General features: G+C 38.3%; 1 protein-coding gene and 1 pseudogene across 1 annotated transcript in view; both read right to left on the reverse strand.

Annotated features, from left to right (window-relative positions):
- The window catches only part of C2H8orf34 (chromosome 2 C8orf34 homolog), a 317534-nt gene that overhangs the window by 253294 nt on the left and 46864 nt on the right, over positions 1-17376 (reverse strand). Inside the window, exon 2 of the mRNA XM_055127065.1 lies at positions 3720-3867. Within this exon, the coding sequence (XP_054983040.1) occupies positions 3720-3867 (148 nt within the window). The remainder of the gene's footprint in view (positions 1-3719; positions 3868-17376) is intronic.
- Positions 1189-2378, reverse strand: LOC105943537 (RNA-binding protein Raly-like; annotated as a pseudogene).

Here is a 17376-nt window from a genome sequence, read left to right on the forward strand (position 1 = left end):
CAAAATGTAGAAAAGACACTTGCACACCTATATTCCTCATAGTACTGTCCACCACAGCCAAAATCTGGAAACAACCCAACTGTCCAGAAATAAATGATGAGATAAATAAATGATGGTACACATACATGATGGAAATCTACTTGGCCACAAGAAAAGATAAAGTCAAGCAATTTGCTACTAAATAGAGGGATCTGGCAATATCATTCTGAGTGAAGTTAGCCAGAAGGAGCGAGACCAATACAGAATGATCTCTCTTGTGTGTAGGATATAAAGAAATATAATGGTGGAATAACGAATATCCAAAGACAATGGAAAAATATGAGAACTGGTATTCAGTAGGAAACAAACCACTGGAGGGGAGTGTGGGATAAGAAAAAGGAAAGGGGAAACACCTATGGTGGATGGAAGCATTCAAATAGGAGGAGGTGGTGCTAAAAGGAGGATAGTCTATTAGCAACAGCGTTGTAAATCACAATGCAAAACATACACATATACACACTTATATATGAATAATACACTTGTTTGATTTCATCCACTTTTATGCAATATATGTATATATATGTATATACATGTATATGTATATATATATGTGTGTATATATATATATGATATATGGGACTGGAGCAATAGCACAGCAGGGAAGGCATTTGCCTTGCACGTGGCCAACCTGGATTCTATTTCTCCATCCCTCTCGGAGAACCCGGCAAGCTACCGAGAGTATCCCGCCTGCATGGCAGAGCCTGGCAAGCTATCCATGGCATATTTGATATGCCTAAAACAGTAACAAATCTTACAATGGAGATGTTACTGGTGCCCACTTGAGCAAACCGATGAACGATGGGACGACAGTGCTACAGTGAATCACCATGACACAGAGCATTACAAAGATCTTCGTGATTGGGTTTCAGTCATACAATGTTCCAACACCCACCCATCCACCAGTGTTATTTCCTAGCACCAATGTTCCCAGTTTCCCTCCCACTCCCACAAAACCACCTCCCACCCCATTGTGCTTCTATGGCAGGCACCTCTCTTACCTCTTTCTTTTTATCTTTCTCTATCTTTAATTTTTTTTGGGGGGGATCCAATCTCTTTATTGTCAGGGTCCCCTCCCTGTGGTAACCCTTCCAAACTATAAAAAAAAACCCAAGTTTGGGAGTGCCTTAGAGAGGGAGGCAGAGTGTGGCAGTGCCAGTAGGGAGAGTGTGGGGATGGGAGGCTGAAAATGTCATCTGCAGAGGATGCGGCACCAGCTGGGAGGTGGGTGGTAGGAGGCACCTGCTGCCGGTTCTCGTCTGGGACCCCTTGAGGATGGCATCTGGGATGGATGCCCAGCCTGAGGCCTGGGGCAGTGCACCTTCCTTCTGTCAATGACCGTCACTCCAGGCAGGCTGCATACTGCAAAGCCTGGTCCTCTGCATCTGTTTCCTGGCTGTGCTCCAGCTCTTCCTCACTGTGTGTCAGCAGCGCCTCATCCTCAACCTCATCTCGAGCCTGGACTTCAGTCAGAGGCATGCAAGTCTCAGAAGCTGTGTCCTCTGGGTGGGGGGGGGAGGCTGGTGGCCGAGTGGTGCCACTCCCACTGCTACCTCCACTCCCACTGCTGCCACTGTTGCCATTGTCATTGCTGCCGCTGCCACTGCCACCGCCACTACCACCAATGTTGCTGCCATTGTCGCCCTTCTTCTTGTCATCTGGGTTGGCCTTTTGCACTGCAGCAATTTGCTCCAAGTGGCCCAGCAGGGAGTCAATGTTATATTTAATTTGTGTCAGCTCTGTCTTGATGACCTTCAGTTCACTGCTCTTTCATTTGATCTTTGCTGAGCCAGTGGTGATGGCTGTGGAGCGTGCAAACAGCTTGACAGGTATGGTAGTTTTGACATGCCGGACCCAGGGAACTGTGACCTGGGTCGCTTCACGGGGACTGCCCTGGGAACTGGTACAGGCGACAGGTGGCCCCGATAGTCAAAGAGCCTGTGGTAGAAGTCTTCCAGGTAATGGTCATAGTCAAAGCTGTAGCCACTGTAGATGGCAGATGCCACTCTCTTTATTCCCTTGGGTCTGTTGGGCTTGGGCTCTCCAGCCATGTTGATGTCCAGGGTCTGCCCGGCCAGTACCCGCCCATTCTCTCCCAGCACAGCAGCCCGGGCATGGCGGTCATTGGCATACTGGACAAAGGCATAGCCCTTGTGCACAGGACAGCCGGCCAAGTGGCCATACTTGGCAAAGATGATTTCCACATCTGACTTCTTCACCACAGCTGTATTGAGATTTCCAATGAAGACCCAAGAGTTGATGGACTTGGGGTCATTCTTGTTGGTTATATTGCTTGTCTGGATTTTCAAGGACATAGTGGCTACCTATAAGGTCAGGCAGCAATTTCCTCCTTTGGATTAATATAGTACAGTACCAGATGCCTTTTATCTTTCTCTCTCTCATTTTAGACATTGTGGTTGCAAGATAGACACTGATATCATGTATACTCCTTTACTCCTTTCAACACTCAGTTCTTGTCCAGAGTGATCATTTCCAACTAATATTGTCAAAATGAACCTTCCTCTATCTTAACTACCCTCCACCCCTCACACTTTTGTGGTAATTTCCAACCAGTATCCAGTCCTCCTTGCCCATTTTCCCTATCCTTGGATATTAGTTTTATACTATATATATATATTTATATCTCACAAATGAATGCAGTGGTTCTGTATGTGTCCCTCTTCTTCTGACTCATTTCACTCAGCATGTTATTCTCCAGATTCATCTATTTATAGGAAAATTTCATGACCTCATTTTTCCTAAGAGCTGTGTATTATTCCATTGTGGAGATGTACCACAATTTCTTTGTCCAGTAATCTGTTCTTGGGCACTCGGGTTGTTTCCAGATTCTGGTTATGTGAATAATGCTGCAATGAACATAGAAGTACAGATGGTGTTTCTGCTGTGTGTTTTTGAACCCTCAAGGTATATTACCAGAAGTGGTCCTGCTGGGTCAAATAGCAGTTCAATTTCTAGTGTTTTGAGGAATACCCATATTGTTCTCCAAAAACAGCTGGAACAGTGAGCATTCCCATCATTAATGAATGAGGGTTCCTTTCTCCCCACATCTGTACCAGCACTCATTGTTCTTGTTCATTTGGGTGTGTGCCAGTCACTCTACTGTGAGATGAGATATCATTGTTGTTTTGATTTGCATCCCCCTGATGATTAGGGATGTAGAGCATTTTTCATGAGCCTTTTGGCCATTCAAATTTCTTCTCTGAGAAAGTTTCTGTTCAGTTCTTCCCCTCATTTTTTGATGGGGTTGGATGAATGTTTTTTTGTAAAGTTCTAACAGTGCCTTGTATATCTTTGACATTAACCCCTTATCAAATGGGTATTGAATGAATAGTTTTACCTATTCTGTGGGTTGTCTTTTTATCTTGGTCACTGTTTCTTTTGAGGTGCAGAAGCCTTAGTTTAATTTGTTAATCTTTATAGCACTAAATTTTCATCAAGTCTGAATCTTATTTCTATTCAGTTTTTATACAGAGTTCCATATTTTGAGTATATAAAATATTAAAATTCAAGAATTTTAACTAATATTAGACTATAATTAAAAATAACAATGAATAATGCATGACATTCCAATAACCATTTAGATTTATTTTATAGAATAATGCAATTTTTAATCATAAAAGCATTTTATCACAATAAAGTGTTAACTATACTTTTTAACTTACCAGAGCTTTCACTTTCTGCCCAGAGAGCTGCAGAACCAGATAAAGTTCTCTGAAGTTGTCCACGGTTTCCTTGTTTCGACTGAAGATGGTCAATGAGAAACGGGATTGGCTGGTCAGGCGTCTCAGTTATTAACTTTGTCATTAATTCCTGAGGACAGAAGAGAGAATAAAATCATATCCAACTATAATAATGAGTACGTATAGCACTATGACTAAGTATTTTTCTCATTGCTTTCTCTTTTTTTAAATACAAATATATTTAAAAAAATTTAACCTCACTGACAACATTTTTATGCAAATATAAATTCAATGAAGCACAGAGCAGTAAATTGTTTATGTTTTACACATACACAGCAAATGCATGGCAAGGTCAAGAAATATATACATATATATATATATATATATATATATATATATATATAACATGCAATTGGCCATGACCGTACTTGAAATTTTATCTACATTATTTTGGAAATGGACAGTTTTACAATTTTAACTTCAGAGATCGATGCTAAATAATTTATAAACCTTATCATATGCCTATTATACTAATGTCAACTGTCCTTTTTAATCATATATATAAATATTAAAAAGTGAACAAAGGATTGTTGGAATAAAAAAATAACAAGTAATAGAGACACAAAACAAAACAAAACAAAAAAAAACACTTTAAATTTGTGTCCAAATGTAGAACTTCCTTTTTTAGAAGCGTTGATGAATATTCATTCATTCCATTTTCCACCATTTCTTAAATGGGTTAAGCAACAGCAAGTTTTCTCCAAGGAAAAGCAAGTTGTTCCATTTCAGGATCGGTCAAAAGTTCCTTAAATTGGGCAGAAATAAGCCTTGGGGTAACATCTACACATTGTTCTTTTTCATCAGGAGCAGCAAAAAAGCAAGCTTCAATTTGTGGTCAATTAGTGTCCCCAGATTGTTCTCACATGAACAGCTGTCAAACCACGTGGATGTAATTTTTGGCTGTGAAACTGGGTTTGTGAACCCAGTTACCCGTTTTACATTCATATCAGTCATGTTTCATCTTGGTTCTAGCCCAGAATTCTAGCCTGCCAATTGTCATTTTAAGTCCAGATTCAGTAAGAGGCAGTGGCTGTGAGGAATACAAAATAAGACCAGGAGTCGAAACTGAAGGAATACTGGAAATGTATCCTTTACTGTCTTTTCTATTGATGGTCTGTTTCCTGATCTTGGATAATCTTTCAGATATTCAGATGATAGCCTGTTATCAAATCTCTCCAACCATACTTTCCTAGAGAGGCTTATCCTAACCAGTCTTCATAGTTCTCTGTCACTTTTCTCCCCAGCATTTAGCACTTCCCAGAATCATGTAGCTTGATATTCGTTCATCTCTTTATGCTACTACAGCATGAAAGAAATATTTGATCTGTTTTGACTTCTACTGTCTCCTTATGATCTAGAACTTGACCTAGTTCATAGTTGGTGTTAAATACCTACTGAATGAATATATCAATGCCTGATATACTGACCAGAAGTAAATATTAGTAACTAGAGTGCTACATTGTACCAGTAAAACAAGAAAATATTTGTAGATATCTCAGCTGAGCAAAACTATAATTTTCTAACCTCCTCTATAAGTAAATAGTAATGATATCTCAGAGATGTTTGCTGACATTTATAGAAATATAGAAATTTATTTGAGTAGAGGCTATTTTTTAGATGACATGATGATAATTTGATCTCAGAGATGTAGATAGAGTAATTCAAGTTATCTCAAAAATTTGAGTATTGAGACTAACAACCAAGAATAGTAGAAATAAGTACCAGGAGGTTGACTCCATGGCTTGGAGGCTGGTGTCTCATTCTGGGCAACTCAGAGAATGGAACACCAAGTAAAATGTGGTTGGAGGTCATTCGGGGGAAGGGTGATGCGGGCCGAATACAGACTAGAGACTGAACACAATGGCCACTCAACACCTTTATTGCAAACCACAACACCTAATCAGAGAGAGAGAGAACAAAAGGGAATACCCTGCCATAGTGGCAGTGTGGGGTGGGGGGAGACAGGACTGGGGAGGGTGGGAAGGATGCTGGGTTTACTGGTGGTAGAGAATGGGCACTGGTGAAGGGATGGGTTCTCGAATTTTGTATGGGGGAAACATGAGCAAAAAAATGTATAAATCTGTAACTGTACCCTCACGGTGACTCACTAATTAAAAATAAATAAATTATAAAAAATTTTGAGTATTGAATAAAATTGGTATTGCAAAAAGCAATGTTTTTCCATTATAAACATATTTTAAGCAAAATATTTAGCAAACATAACACTCAATCATATTCTGAAAAACAGGTAAAGCAAACAACTGACACAGGTCTTCTTTATTTCTATTATTTAAAATGTCAGTTATAATAGTCACATCTAAAGAGGTCATTTCTGCTTACTGTGATAAGTAATTTAGGGCTCACTTGAGCCCTAATTATATATACATCAATGCAATGTGATTTAAAACATTCAGCTTTGCTTCTGTAGAAGAGATGGATTGTGTTCTATTAAAATTAACTGCACACTACAAAAGCTATGAGAAAACAGAGAGTAAAACAGAAGGTCCAACAAGATTCCTCTGGTCTCAGAAGGCCTGGACACTTAGATAAAGCAAAAATTAGGTCAGATAACAGGATTTCAAAACCACAGCAATTTCTATTCTGAAACCTCTGAAGAGCTCAAGCATTCTTTTTTAACCTTTCAAATTACATGGAAAGTGTTGAGTTATTCATTTTAGTTTTAAATAGACCGAAGATGTGGGAAATAGTAAGGGTTAGACATATGCTTTGCATCTGGCCAACTCCAGGTTGGTTCTTTGGTACCAAATGTCCTCCAGAAACACTGGATGTACCCGTGGAGGTCCCACATGCCTTAGAGGGATGTCCCAGGTCATTCCTAGCACATCACCCAGCAGGGTCCAAGAAACACTACAAGCTCAGGTCCTCTCACTGAATAACACTGGTCCAAATGGCAGGGTCTGCAGGCAGGGAATGATACCCAGGCCCAGTCTAGAACACCAGGAAGGCCAAAAATATACAAATTAAAATAAAATAATATGGGGAGTGAAAAAATAATTTTAAAATAAACTGAAGTGTCCCTATCAGTATCTGTAGACAAGCATTTATAATCATAAAAAACAAATCATCACTGTTACCTTTCTTAAATATTACCAGTCTAATAACTATGGTTTTTAAACTCCATAAAACATGAGATCAAAGACAGAACAAGTCCAGTCAACTCCAAAAATGAGTTTTTATATCTACATAAGGAATATTGGTAGCTTGTTTGGACAAAAGTCTAGTTTTGATTATTGTGTTTGTGAGATAAATTGTTCTTCCTCACACTTAGTTCACATATCCACTAGCATCTAGGCTTAATTGATTTTAAAATAACCTTTACAGAAACCTTTTTTTCAGACATAAACATTAAACCCTTAGATTTACAAATAAGCTCCTGCAATTAAAAAAATGCATTAAAAAGATTGATATCACCCCTCCAAGAGAGACAGAGAGAGAAAGACAGAAAGAGAAACAGGGGAAGTTGGGATTAAGAAGAAAATAATGGAGTCATGGTTGTGTGCAACTGGAAGACTAAGATGGTGATTGACTACTACTTGCAGGACATTTTGTAGATATCACTCAGCAGAAAATGTGGAGGGGATATATTCTAGAAGATCAAGTCAGCGTCAGAAATGGTGAATGAACACCATCTGGGAAAAATGCTGTGCTACCAGGGAGGTGGAGCAGGATAATCTACAATTCTTACCACCAGAGCAAGAGTTAGGATGTGAAATCCCCTGGAACTCCAGCCTAACTGAGATTGGCCAGGGGAGAACCTACAGCATCTGAGTTCACAGCACAATAAGTGCAGTATCGCTGCCACCGCTTAGTCCCGCTTTGCCAGACCTGAGCTAGAGGCATCCAAAGCCAGGAGCACAGTCCCCAACAAGGATCTCTAGTTGACAGCTGCTAATCGCTCTGCCTACAGTCAGCCCTGCCAACTACCCCACCTGGGAGCTATCTGACAAGGTCCTAGAAGATCACCCCTAACCTCTATGCTCCCCCCACTTCCCTCTACACACACACACCCCACCTCTGAGACACAGACATGCCAGTCAGGCAAGCCTGCCATGCTCTGAAAGCTGCCCCACCTTGGCCGACTGAACTGGCTGCAGATTAACTGGGTGTCTCTTTCCAAGTCCCACTATTGTACCACCCAACACACCAAATACCCACTGGGATACAGGAACCACTGGATCCAGGAAGAGGGACTTCCTAGAAGGAATGTCAGAGATCAGGGGAAAATCCTCTCTGGAGCTGTGGTTCAGTAGTTGCCCTGAATTTAGGCAGGATTTGGAAGGGGCTGATTTGGACATCTTCTTCCTCCTTTTGCCACTGCGTTTTAGTCAGAAATCATGCCTGAGGAGACTTCCTCACATGCTTCTTCATTCCACATTCTCCTTTAGACAGGATCCTGGAAAGATTTTCACTTGGGAACAAATAAATTGGAACATTGGATGTAGGCATAGCCCTCTAGCCTAGAACAAAAACACTTGTTTAAATGTTTAAGCACTTGGATTTGGTGAAATATAAGTATTAATTTAATGTGATCCTGTTTGCAATCACAGGCTAATTAAATTTGGGGTCTTCAAGCTGAAAAGAAAATATATTCGCAGCTGTCAGCAACAGAGCATTTAATTCATAATAAAATTATATCAATAGTTTTATGAATATAAACAAAATAAAATGGAAAATAATAAAGCTGTGATTAGACACAAGCATTGAAACTAGTGGCATATTAGTTTAATCAAATCCTCCAGTATCTCTAAGACTACTAGGTCAAGGCACTAATCTACTTGAGTCATTATTATAACTATCATTATTATTTTTAGTTTTGGGACCATATTCACTCAGAACTTACTCCAGGCTCAGGGATCACTCCTGGTGATGTGAAGGGACCCCCTTTAGTGCCAGGAATCAAAAGCACTTTAGCCAAACCCAAGTCAAGCACCTTACCCTTGTTCTACTAATCTTACCCTTGTTCAAATCACATTAACATACAACACTTTATCTTATAAATATAATAATAATGTAACACGTAGAGCTACAAGGAGGATAGATAAGATAAAGCCTACAGTGTGTAAAGTGCTTGGGATATTCGTAACCCACAAGATGATCAACATTTTCTTTTAAGGATGAGAACTATTTGCCATCATTTTCTGGGTATGATTTAGATTAGATTTTTCCCAATGCGAGGGAAACTTACATAAGTCCCCAAACAAAAGGGACTTACAAAGTACAGCAAAGCAGAAGAAATTATTTTCTGGAGTTGACTTCAGGAAGATTAGGGAGGGGGATGGAGGTAGATGAGAGATTCACAGCAAGTCACCAGCAGTTGTGTGTAAAACTTCACTACAGAGTGGGATCACTGTGGGAGCAATTCACAAAACTTCAGATTGAAAACCTTTGCTTTCTTTGTTCCAGGCCATGATCTTCTGGGCCAGCTCCTCTCACTTTCTGTGACAGGCTCTGATTTTCAACAGAATTTGACCTCTTTGTGTCATGATCTATATTAAACCTTATATGATCCAGGTACAGAGTGGCTTCAGTCTTCCTGAGTGAACCCTTAATGGTCTATCCAGAAAATGTGCTGACTAAAATTTTCATGTTTACCATTACTTTTTCTTTAGAAGAAAATGCATTCGTCAAAGGAGAATGAAAGTTTAAAAAGTTTAAAAAACTCATTCAAGAGAGAACCATACAGGCTTCTCCAGAGAGAAGGGTGAGCCCATAAGTAAAAGAAAGGAATTGCATATCCATAGTAGGGATGCAGGAAAACCCAGTGTGGGATGTGCCTATGAATACTCAAGGGTTTATAGCATATATTTATGTTTAGTACTATGAGTTTTAATACATTTTTATCACATAATTTTATGGCATTCAGTTGGGATGATACGTATGCATAATGCATCTGTGGGAGACTTTATTTTTATTATAAAATGAATAAAAATTTCTTAATGTAGTTATTAATTATAGTATAACTTTCTGAATTTACAATATACCTTGCAGCCTGAGTGGATATGTTTCATTAAGAATAATTTATTGCTAACCAAATTCAAGGCAAGTTTTGAAGTATAAATCTGCATAGATAAAATTTGTAAAAAAATTTAAAAACAATTTAGATGATATGAATAAATACTAATTTGCATTACATAGAATGTGAAGACCATCATAATTAGACTGTTATTATCCTTAATAACTGACATTACTGGTGTCCACTTGAGCAAATCAATGAACAATGGAATGATAGTGCTACAGTATATGAAAATTACCACAATTTATTATCTAGAAAATAAATACTAATTAAATAGCAATGATGACAGTCTCAAAATAAATTTTGTTTGTTTGGGGAATCACACCCAGTGGTGTTCAGTTCTGGCTGGTGTCCAGGACCCTCTGAGATGCCAGGGATAGAACTCCTTTGGGACCACCCACTGCACTATTGCTCCAGACCCCTCAAAATAAATTTGAATGTCCACTAGATAAAAACAAAACCATGAGTGAGTTGGTAGCTCTTCACAGAATTACGTATAGGAAAACTCAGATGAATAACCAGGCAACCAGAGATCTTCATTTTAATAAAGATCCATTTCATTTTATGAAGCCCTTTTTGTTAAAACCCAAAGAGAAATGCATATGTTTACATGCAAGCACATTTTTCATAATATTGTTGTATATTTACCCATCAATTGGCTTATTCTCTAAGATTTCATTTATTCCAGGTAAGATTATCCTGCCCTGGGGGCTGGGTAGATAGTACAGAAGTTAAGGCACTTGCTCTTGGGCCAATACCAGGTTCAATTAATCCCCCAGCCAAATGATACCCAACAGATTCCCTGAGCCCACAAAATCTCTGATGCCACAGTACCAAAAAACACCACATCCTTTCTTCTGATGTCCCTGAACACTGCTTGGGAGTGACTTCAAAAATAAAATATCTCCTTCTATAGGGTTGGGGAGATGACTCAGCGAATTTGAGTCATAGTTTGTATGGCAATGACCCAGATTTGATCCCAAGGAGCTGAAGTGATATTACAAGCAGGTAAGATGTGTGCCTTGCACATGGCTGACCCAGGTTCGATTCCCAACTTTTCATACGGTGCCCTGAGTACCACCAGGAATAATTCCTGAGCATAGAGGCAAGAGTAAGCTCTAAGCATACCAAGTGTGGCCCGAACCACACCAACCCTCCAAAAAAGAGATCTGATTCCCAGTGATGCATGGTCCACTGAGCACCAATAGAAGTACTCAGGAAAGAGTCAAAAGTAGTACTGCACCTGTGGAATGGAACAAAAATAAAGATTGGAATGGGAATGGAACTGCTGGGAATGTAACAAATAAGTAAGAATTAAACCACATCCAGAGATTTTGCTACTCTATATAATTATTACTGACTTGTGAGTAAGATACTTTAACTTTATTTCCACAAAATGTAAGTTCTACTTATGGCCCTCAACCTCAGGAGAATGCAGGAAACAAAATTCAAATTACTTCTAAAATATCAGGACTTTCTTACATACTTTTTTTGGTAGACTAATAAATATTCGGGGCATCATACTAATGGAAGGGGTGTCAATCAGACATAATTTTTTACCCAACTCCTAAAATTATATTAAGTATTAATTACATATGGCACATTATCTATGTACTATTATTTTAGTGTAACGCTGACATTGATATCAGATGATTGAATTCACTCTAACTATGCATGTTTTATTTTTGTTTTTAATTAGATCTAATTAAATATTTGCATCTGAGATCCCAATCATTCATACAATCACCCCACGACCATGAACCAGCTATGTTTCACAAAACAGCAGGCTATTGGCTTTGGTTTGTGAAAAATAAATGAGAATGTGCCAGAGAAAGAAAGAGAGAGAGTAGAAGGGTTAAGGTGATCCCTGAGCACAGAGCCAGGTATAAGCCAGGCACACCCCAAAATAAACAAAAAAATGTCCCCTGAGATCTGAATTACAGTGGAAGGCTTAGCTCAACAAAGAAGGAAACTATGTGAATAACAATGACTAAAAATATGTGTTTATTGAACATGATATGCAAAACTGCTAACCATTTTATACAGATTAAATCAATCACTATACATTAAATGGATTACATATAAGATATACAACCCAACTTACATATAGGTAGTTTTACAAATGTGTTTGTTAAATTTGCCCATACTTTGATTTACTTGTCCTGCAACAATAATCCTCCAATGAAAACATTCATAGTCACGTCACATGCAGCCACAAGAAACAAGCAAAGAAAATAATTTACACCTGGTTTTGGAAGGTTCTTAATACTTTCTATTATTTAACAAAAAATTATGTTTGACACTCATTTGTGATAAGAAAAAGAAAGGGTATCTTATTAACCTTGCTGCACATTGTGGATAATAAACCCAGACAGAGGAAATAAAATAAGTTGTTTTATAACAGAGAATAAAAATTATGAAATAAAATAATTAAAATGTAATCACTTTAAATGCTAAGGCTGAATCATGGATAATTCACTCCGCTTTTAAAAAGACAGGCAAATAATAGATGTAATCAAAGTAGCTAGTAAATAATATTTTGTCTGATAATAATCCTTCCTTTAATCTTATAATCTCTTCTCAAGTTAAATTATTGAAAAGTTAGTATTTATTTGATGTTATATAAAATAAAACTGTTGATAATTAAGTTTAACATTATGATGATAATGTGACTCAGCATAGTTGTCCTTGGAGTGATCTTGCATTGGGTCCTTTGACCTTCGAAGTTCTTTGTGAATGTCCACATACAGCTCCCCCAAGATTTGGAAACTTTTCAGGTATTATTTTTTAACATAGGCCCTCTTCCACTCTCATTCTTTTTATGGGACTTCCATGATGTGGATATTTCTTTACTCTTTGCTGCCCCATAATTTCTTTATTCATATTGTGGGGACAAAGGAGCACACCCACTGGAACTCAGGGCTTAATTCTGGCTCTGTGGTCAGGGGCACTCCTGACAGTGCTCAGGGGACTATAGGCAGTGCTGAGGATTGAAAAGGTCGTCATGTACACAGCAAGCACCTAAATCCATGTGCTATCTCTCCTGCCTCTTTACCTCTTTCCATTATTTTTTCCCTTTTATTCCTTTGACTCTTTTAAAATGATCACATTTTAAGTTCACTGATTCTTCCTTTTGAAGTTCTTTTGCTGAAATTCTCTGAGTTTTTCAGGTCCATAATTTTTTTATTAGGCTTTAGAATCTTCATTTTGCTTTTCTATGTGGTCTGTATTTATTTATTTTTATTGTTTATGCATTATCTTCTTGTTTTAGGTGTTCCAATGCATTTCACTGAGATTCTTAAAGAAGGTTGTTCTGATTTAACTTTTATGTGAACCATAGGTCTCCGTTTGCCTGATTCTCCTGATCCATCAATGCCAATTTTGAAAGCATTGAAGGCACTCTGGAGATCTCCAGACTGGTTTGGGCGAAGCAAGGTTTCTGTTAGTATAATAATCTAAAGGAATTCTTCTAGAACAAGATGTTGCCAGGCTGGAGAGGGTTACAAGATTATCTTATCGCCATTGTGGAATCCTTTATCCTCAGAATCCTCTCTGGTTCCTGATTAGACAGAAATGCCAGAAAAAGTCCCAACAGGTTCTCAGTTCGTACTTTGTTAAAATTTTCAAAAACCTAAACATGATAAGCATATTTAATTGTTGAAAATAATTATAAATAGTTTGCATTTTAAAAATGAGACAATTCCATATGGTCTTCAACTCTTCTACCCTCTTATTTCATGTGATAGACTGTCTATGCTGGAGAATTAGGAGTAAAAGTTAAGGAACTCAAAAGATGAAAGTTTATAGATTGTTTAAAAATTTGATGTCAAACTGGTGGAGGGATGGGTTTTAAACATTGCATGAGGGAAAAACAAGCACAAAAATGTGTAAATCTGTAACTGTAACCTCACTGTGACTCACTAATTAAAATATAAATAAATTTTTTAAAATTTGATGTCAAAAAATTAGCAGGCTGTAGACTGAAAAATATTTTAAAGTATCTTTTATTTGTTTAATAAGTGTTTATTGAGTACCTACTACACACAACTCTCTGTTCAAAAAATTTGGAGTATGAAATGAATAAAACTAATAAAAATCAGTTTTCAAAAGAATTTCTATTCTAACAGTAGAGTTAAGATGTTAATAAAGGGGCTGGAGAGATAGCACAGCGGGTAGGGCATTTGCCTTGCACGTGGCCGACCCGGGTTCAAATCCCAGCATCCCATATGGTCCCCTGAGCACCGCCAGGGGTAATTCCTGAGTGCAAAGCCAGGAGTAACCCCTGTGCATCGCCAGGTGTGACCCAAAAAGCAAAAAAATATATATATATATGTTAATAAAAATAAATTTGCAAATTTTATAACCTATTGACAAGTGGTGGTGAGAAATGCAGCAGGGAAAGGGGTAAACTGCTTCCAGTAATGGGGTTAGCTTAACCCCATTTACACAGGTAGTGCCATAAATTAGTCTTTGACATTGGCTTGAAGGGACAATATATAAAGATGATCAACAACCTGTAACATTTTGTTCTACTAGAGTCTCAAATTTTATAAAGTATCATTTTTTCATAACAAACCTCTTTAAAGAGAAAATAATTTTTTTTTAAAAAAAAGCATTATAAAGCAAAGTTATGGGTGTTCAGTAGATGGTATAGTTTGATTCTCACAAAAGTCTATGAAACTGATATTTTGCTCATTTTAGAATAAGGAAAATAATTAAGGACACTTTAAGCAATCTCCCAAGACCATATACTTGCTAAGTTCATTATATAGCATTATAAAAAGAGGAAGACTTCTTGAATATCATCCAGACTTCCTGCATAAATAACAGCACAAATGGAGACTTCATTTTGAGCAGAGTTGGCAGCTGTAGATACCATTTGCTATAGCATATGTTGAAGAACAACCCTCCTTAATATCATGGCAAAGAGTATAGATGGAGTCGAGTACTCACTGATCACTCTATATAAAGCACACGCTAGAGAGTTGAGTAATCTATTTTGTATTAACATTTTTAAATGCATGGCTCTGGCAACCACAAATTGGATATCTTCAAAGAATTTGGCTGTTTTATATCTCTACATTAGACTTGAAATCGTAAAGTGCCTTTTGCTTACTTATTCCTCTTAGATTGGCTGACTGAGATGGATGGGGGCTGGAAGGTTGAATAGAGATGAGGGTAATCGGAAAGTTTGCATTTCCAAGAGAAAGACAAATAAACATATGCGGGGCCCTTTCTAACTCTCGCAATGCACGCCTGACTCTCCAAAGCTCCTCTAGATGAGATCTCAGGACACTGAGCCCTGTCAGGGTGGCACAACACTCACAGAACTTCATTTTTCATTGAACTGGTTAGAATCACCAAAAGTGGCCCCTGGTCAAACCCCAGCAGCCTTTTGGAAGCTCCCAAAAGACAAGGACATTAGTTCTAGAGATGGAATGCACAGCAGGATGACTACAGTACACAGTTGACACTCTTATATATTTAAAAGTTGCTGAAAGTTTATTCTAAATGTACTCATCAAAAGAAAAATAATTCTGTGGGGTAGTTGATAAAGAACAGTGGGATGGGGGAGGGTGCACACTGGTCTTACATGCAACTGACATGGGATCAATTTCACTACATGCTAGCAAATACCATCACTTCTGAGTCAACTGTTCTTCCCTTGAAGAACAGTTGAAGGCCACATAGCCAACCAACTTGGTTCTTAGATAAGCAGACAAAAACAAGCTTTGATTCTTTAGATATTAGATTCTTTAGATATTAAATGTGAAAATTCTCAGGTTCGTGGTCCCCTGAAACCTATGAGGGGTGAGCACTGAACATAGCGTCAAAAGTAAGCCTTGAGCACAGCCATGGTACCCCCCTCCAAAAAACAACAGCAATAATTCCCAGAGAGGAGATGGAGTGGACATATTCATTAAAGCTCCCACCTATACTACCTACATCCAAGGACTGTGTAGAGAGTGGTCACAAAGGCTAGCATCTTTTCAAAAGTCATGACTCTTAGAAATATTTAAATAGGAGAAGAAGGAATAGTGAGCAAATGATATCATAGATATCCATTAAATACAGCTTCAAAGAAGTGACCATCAAAACATGCACCACATGGAATTAAAAAGCTCTAATCAGCCCCAAGCAGAGTGAGTTAGACAGAAGTGTTTTCATAACATTATGAACACAATTCTGGAAAACACTCCCACTGCACTCGATCTTGTGTTTACCAGTGCAGCTCACTGAAAAATTCTTGAGGTCAGAAAATGTGTCTTAGACATCTTTGTTTCTTAAGATCAAAGAACAGTTTCTGGAACATTTGCTAAAAAAAGGAATAAATGAATAAATTATGTCAAATGCTTCCCCCAAACCTGTTGTAGTTGCATATTACCTGCAAAACAAAATCGCACCTCCTACTCACTGATTTCAAAACTTATCTGAAAACCATTCTCAAAATGTTAATGTTCTGTGCGAATATGCTTTAGACTTTACAAACAACAAAGTTCCCCCTAATGCACCTTCCCCTCTCAAGAGTCACTCACCTCAGAATAAATGCAACAGACATGGATCTAGGTTTAGGGAGCTCACAGGCTGTGACAGAGTAAGACAACAAAGGAAAGCAATAAATAAAAGAAACAATGAGGGGCCAGAGCGATAGCACAGCGGGTAGGGCGTTTGCCTTGCACGCGGCTGACCCGGGTTTGATCTCCGGCATCCCATATGGTCCCCCAAGCACCGCCAGGAGTAATTCCTGAGTGCAGAGCCAGGAATAACCCCTGAGCATCACTGGGTGTGACCCAAAAAGCAAAAAAAAAGAAACAATGAGAAAGTATATTTGGGGGGGAAAGGCAGATGTTGTTAGAGACAAATGAGTTGGTGAAATTTAATACAAAGTGATCCCAAAAGGCTCTTTGAGAAAATGAAATTTCATCTGAGACCTAAGGATAATACACCAGATACTCAATAATAAATTAATCTGGGTAGAAAGACTAGTAGGTCCGTAGGGTCCTGGCATCGAAGCCCTAGGTACATCCTAGCAAGCTGTCAAAGACCAATAGGTTTGTGACAGTATGTGAATGAGAGAGGTCACTGCCACACTTTGCAGAATGTGGTTGGCTAAGGCTCAGAATCTAAGTATCATTTTAAATGCAGTGAGTGGAAAATCAATTAACCATGTTAAGGCAGGGACATTGATGTACCCTTTAAAGATGTATTCTGGTAACTTTGTAAAGGTCAAGAAGTCAGAAGAACTGTTCTGAAACTATTGAACCAAGGTGGTGGTTTAAGCAAGCATGTCAAACGATGCTCTGACCTGACATAAATCTGCAAAGTAGACATTACCTGAGGAGGAAGAGGGTAAAGGGAGCATGAAGAATGAATTACCTTTGTGTTGGGTTTGATGTTGGTAGCAGTCACAGAACTAAGAGCAAAATACCATTCAGGGTGAAAGAAAAAGAGTTAAATTTGGGTATGATAAAAGGAGCTGTGAAGTAACAAAAGAAATAAAATCTTCAGAGTTCAGAATAATGATCACATTGACATTTTAGTGGC

This window comes from Sorex araneus, chromosome 2 (assembly GCF_027595985.1).
Source record: "Sorex araneus isolate mSorAra2 chromosome 2, mSorAra2.pri, whole genome shotgun sequence".
NCBI classification, from domain to species: Eukaryota; Metazoa; Chordata; class Mammalia; order Eulipotyphla; family Soricidae; genus Sorex; species Sorex araneus.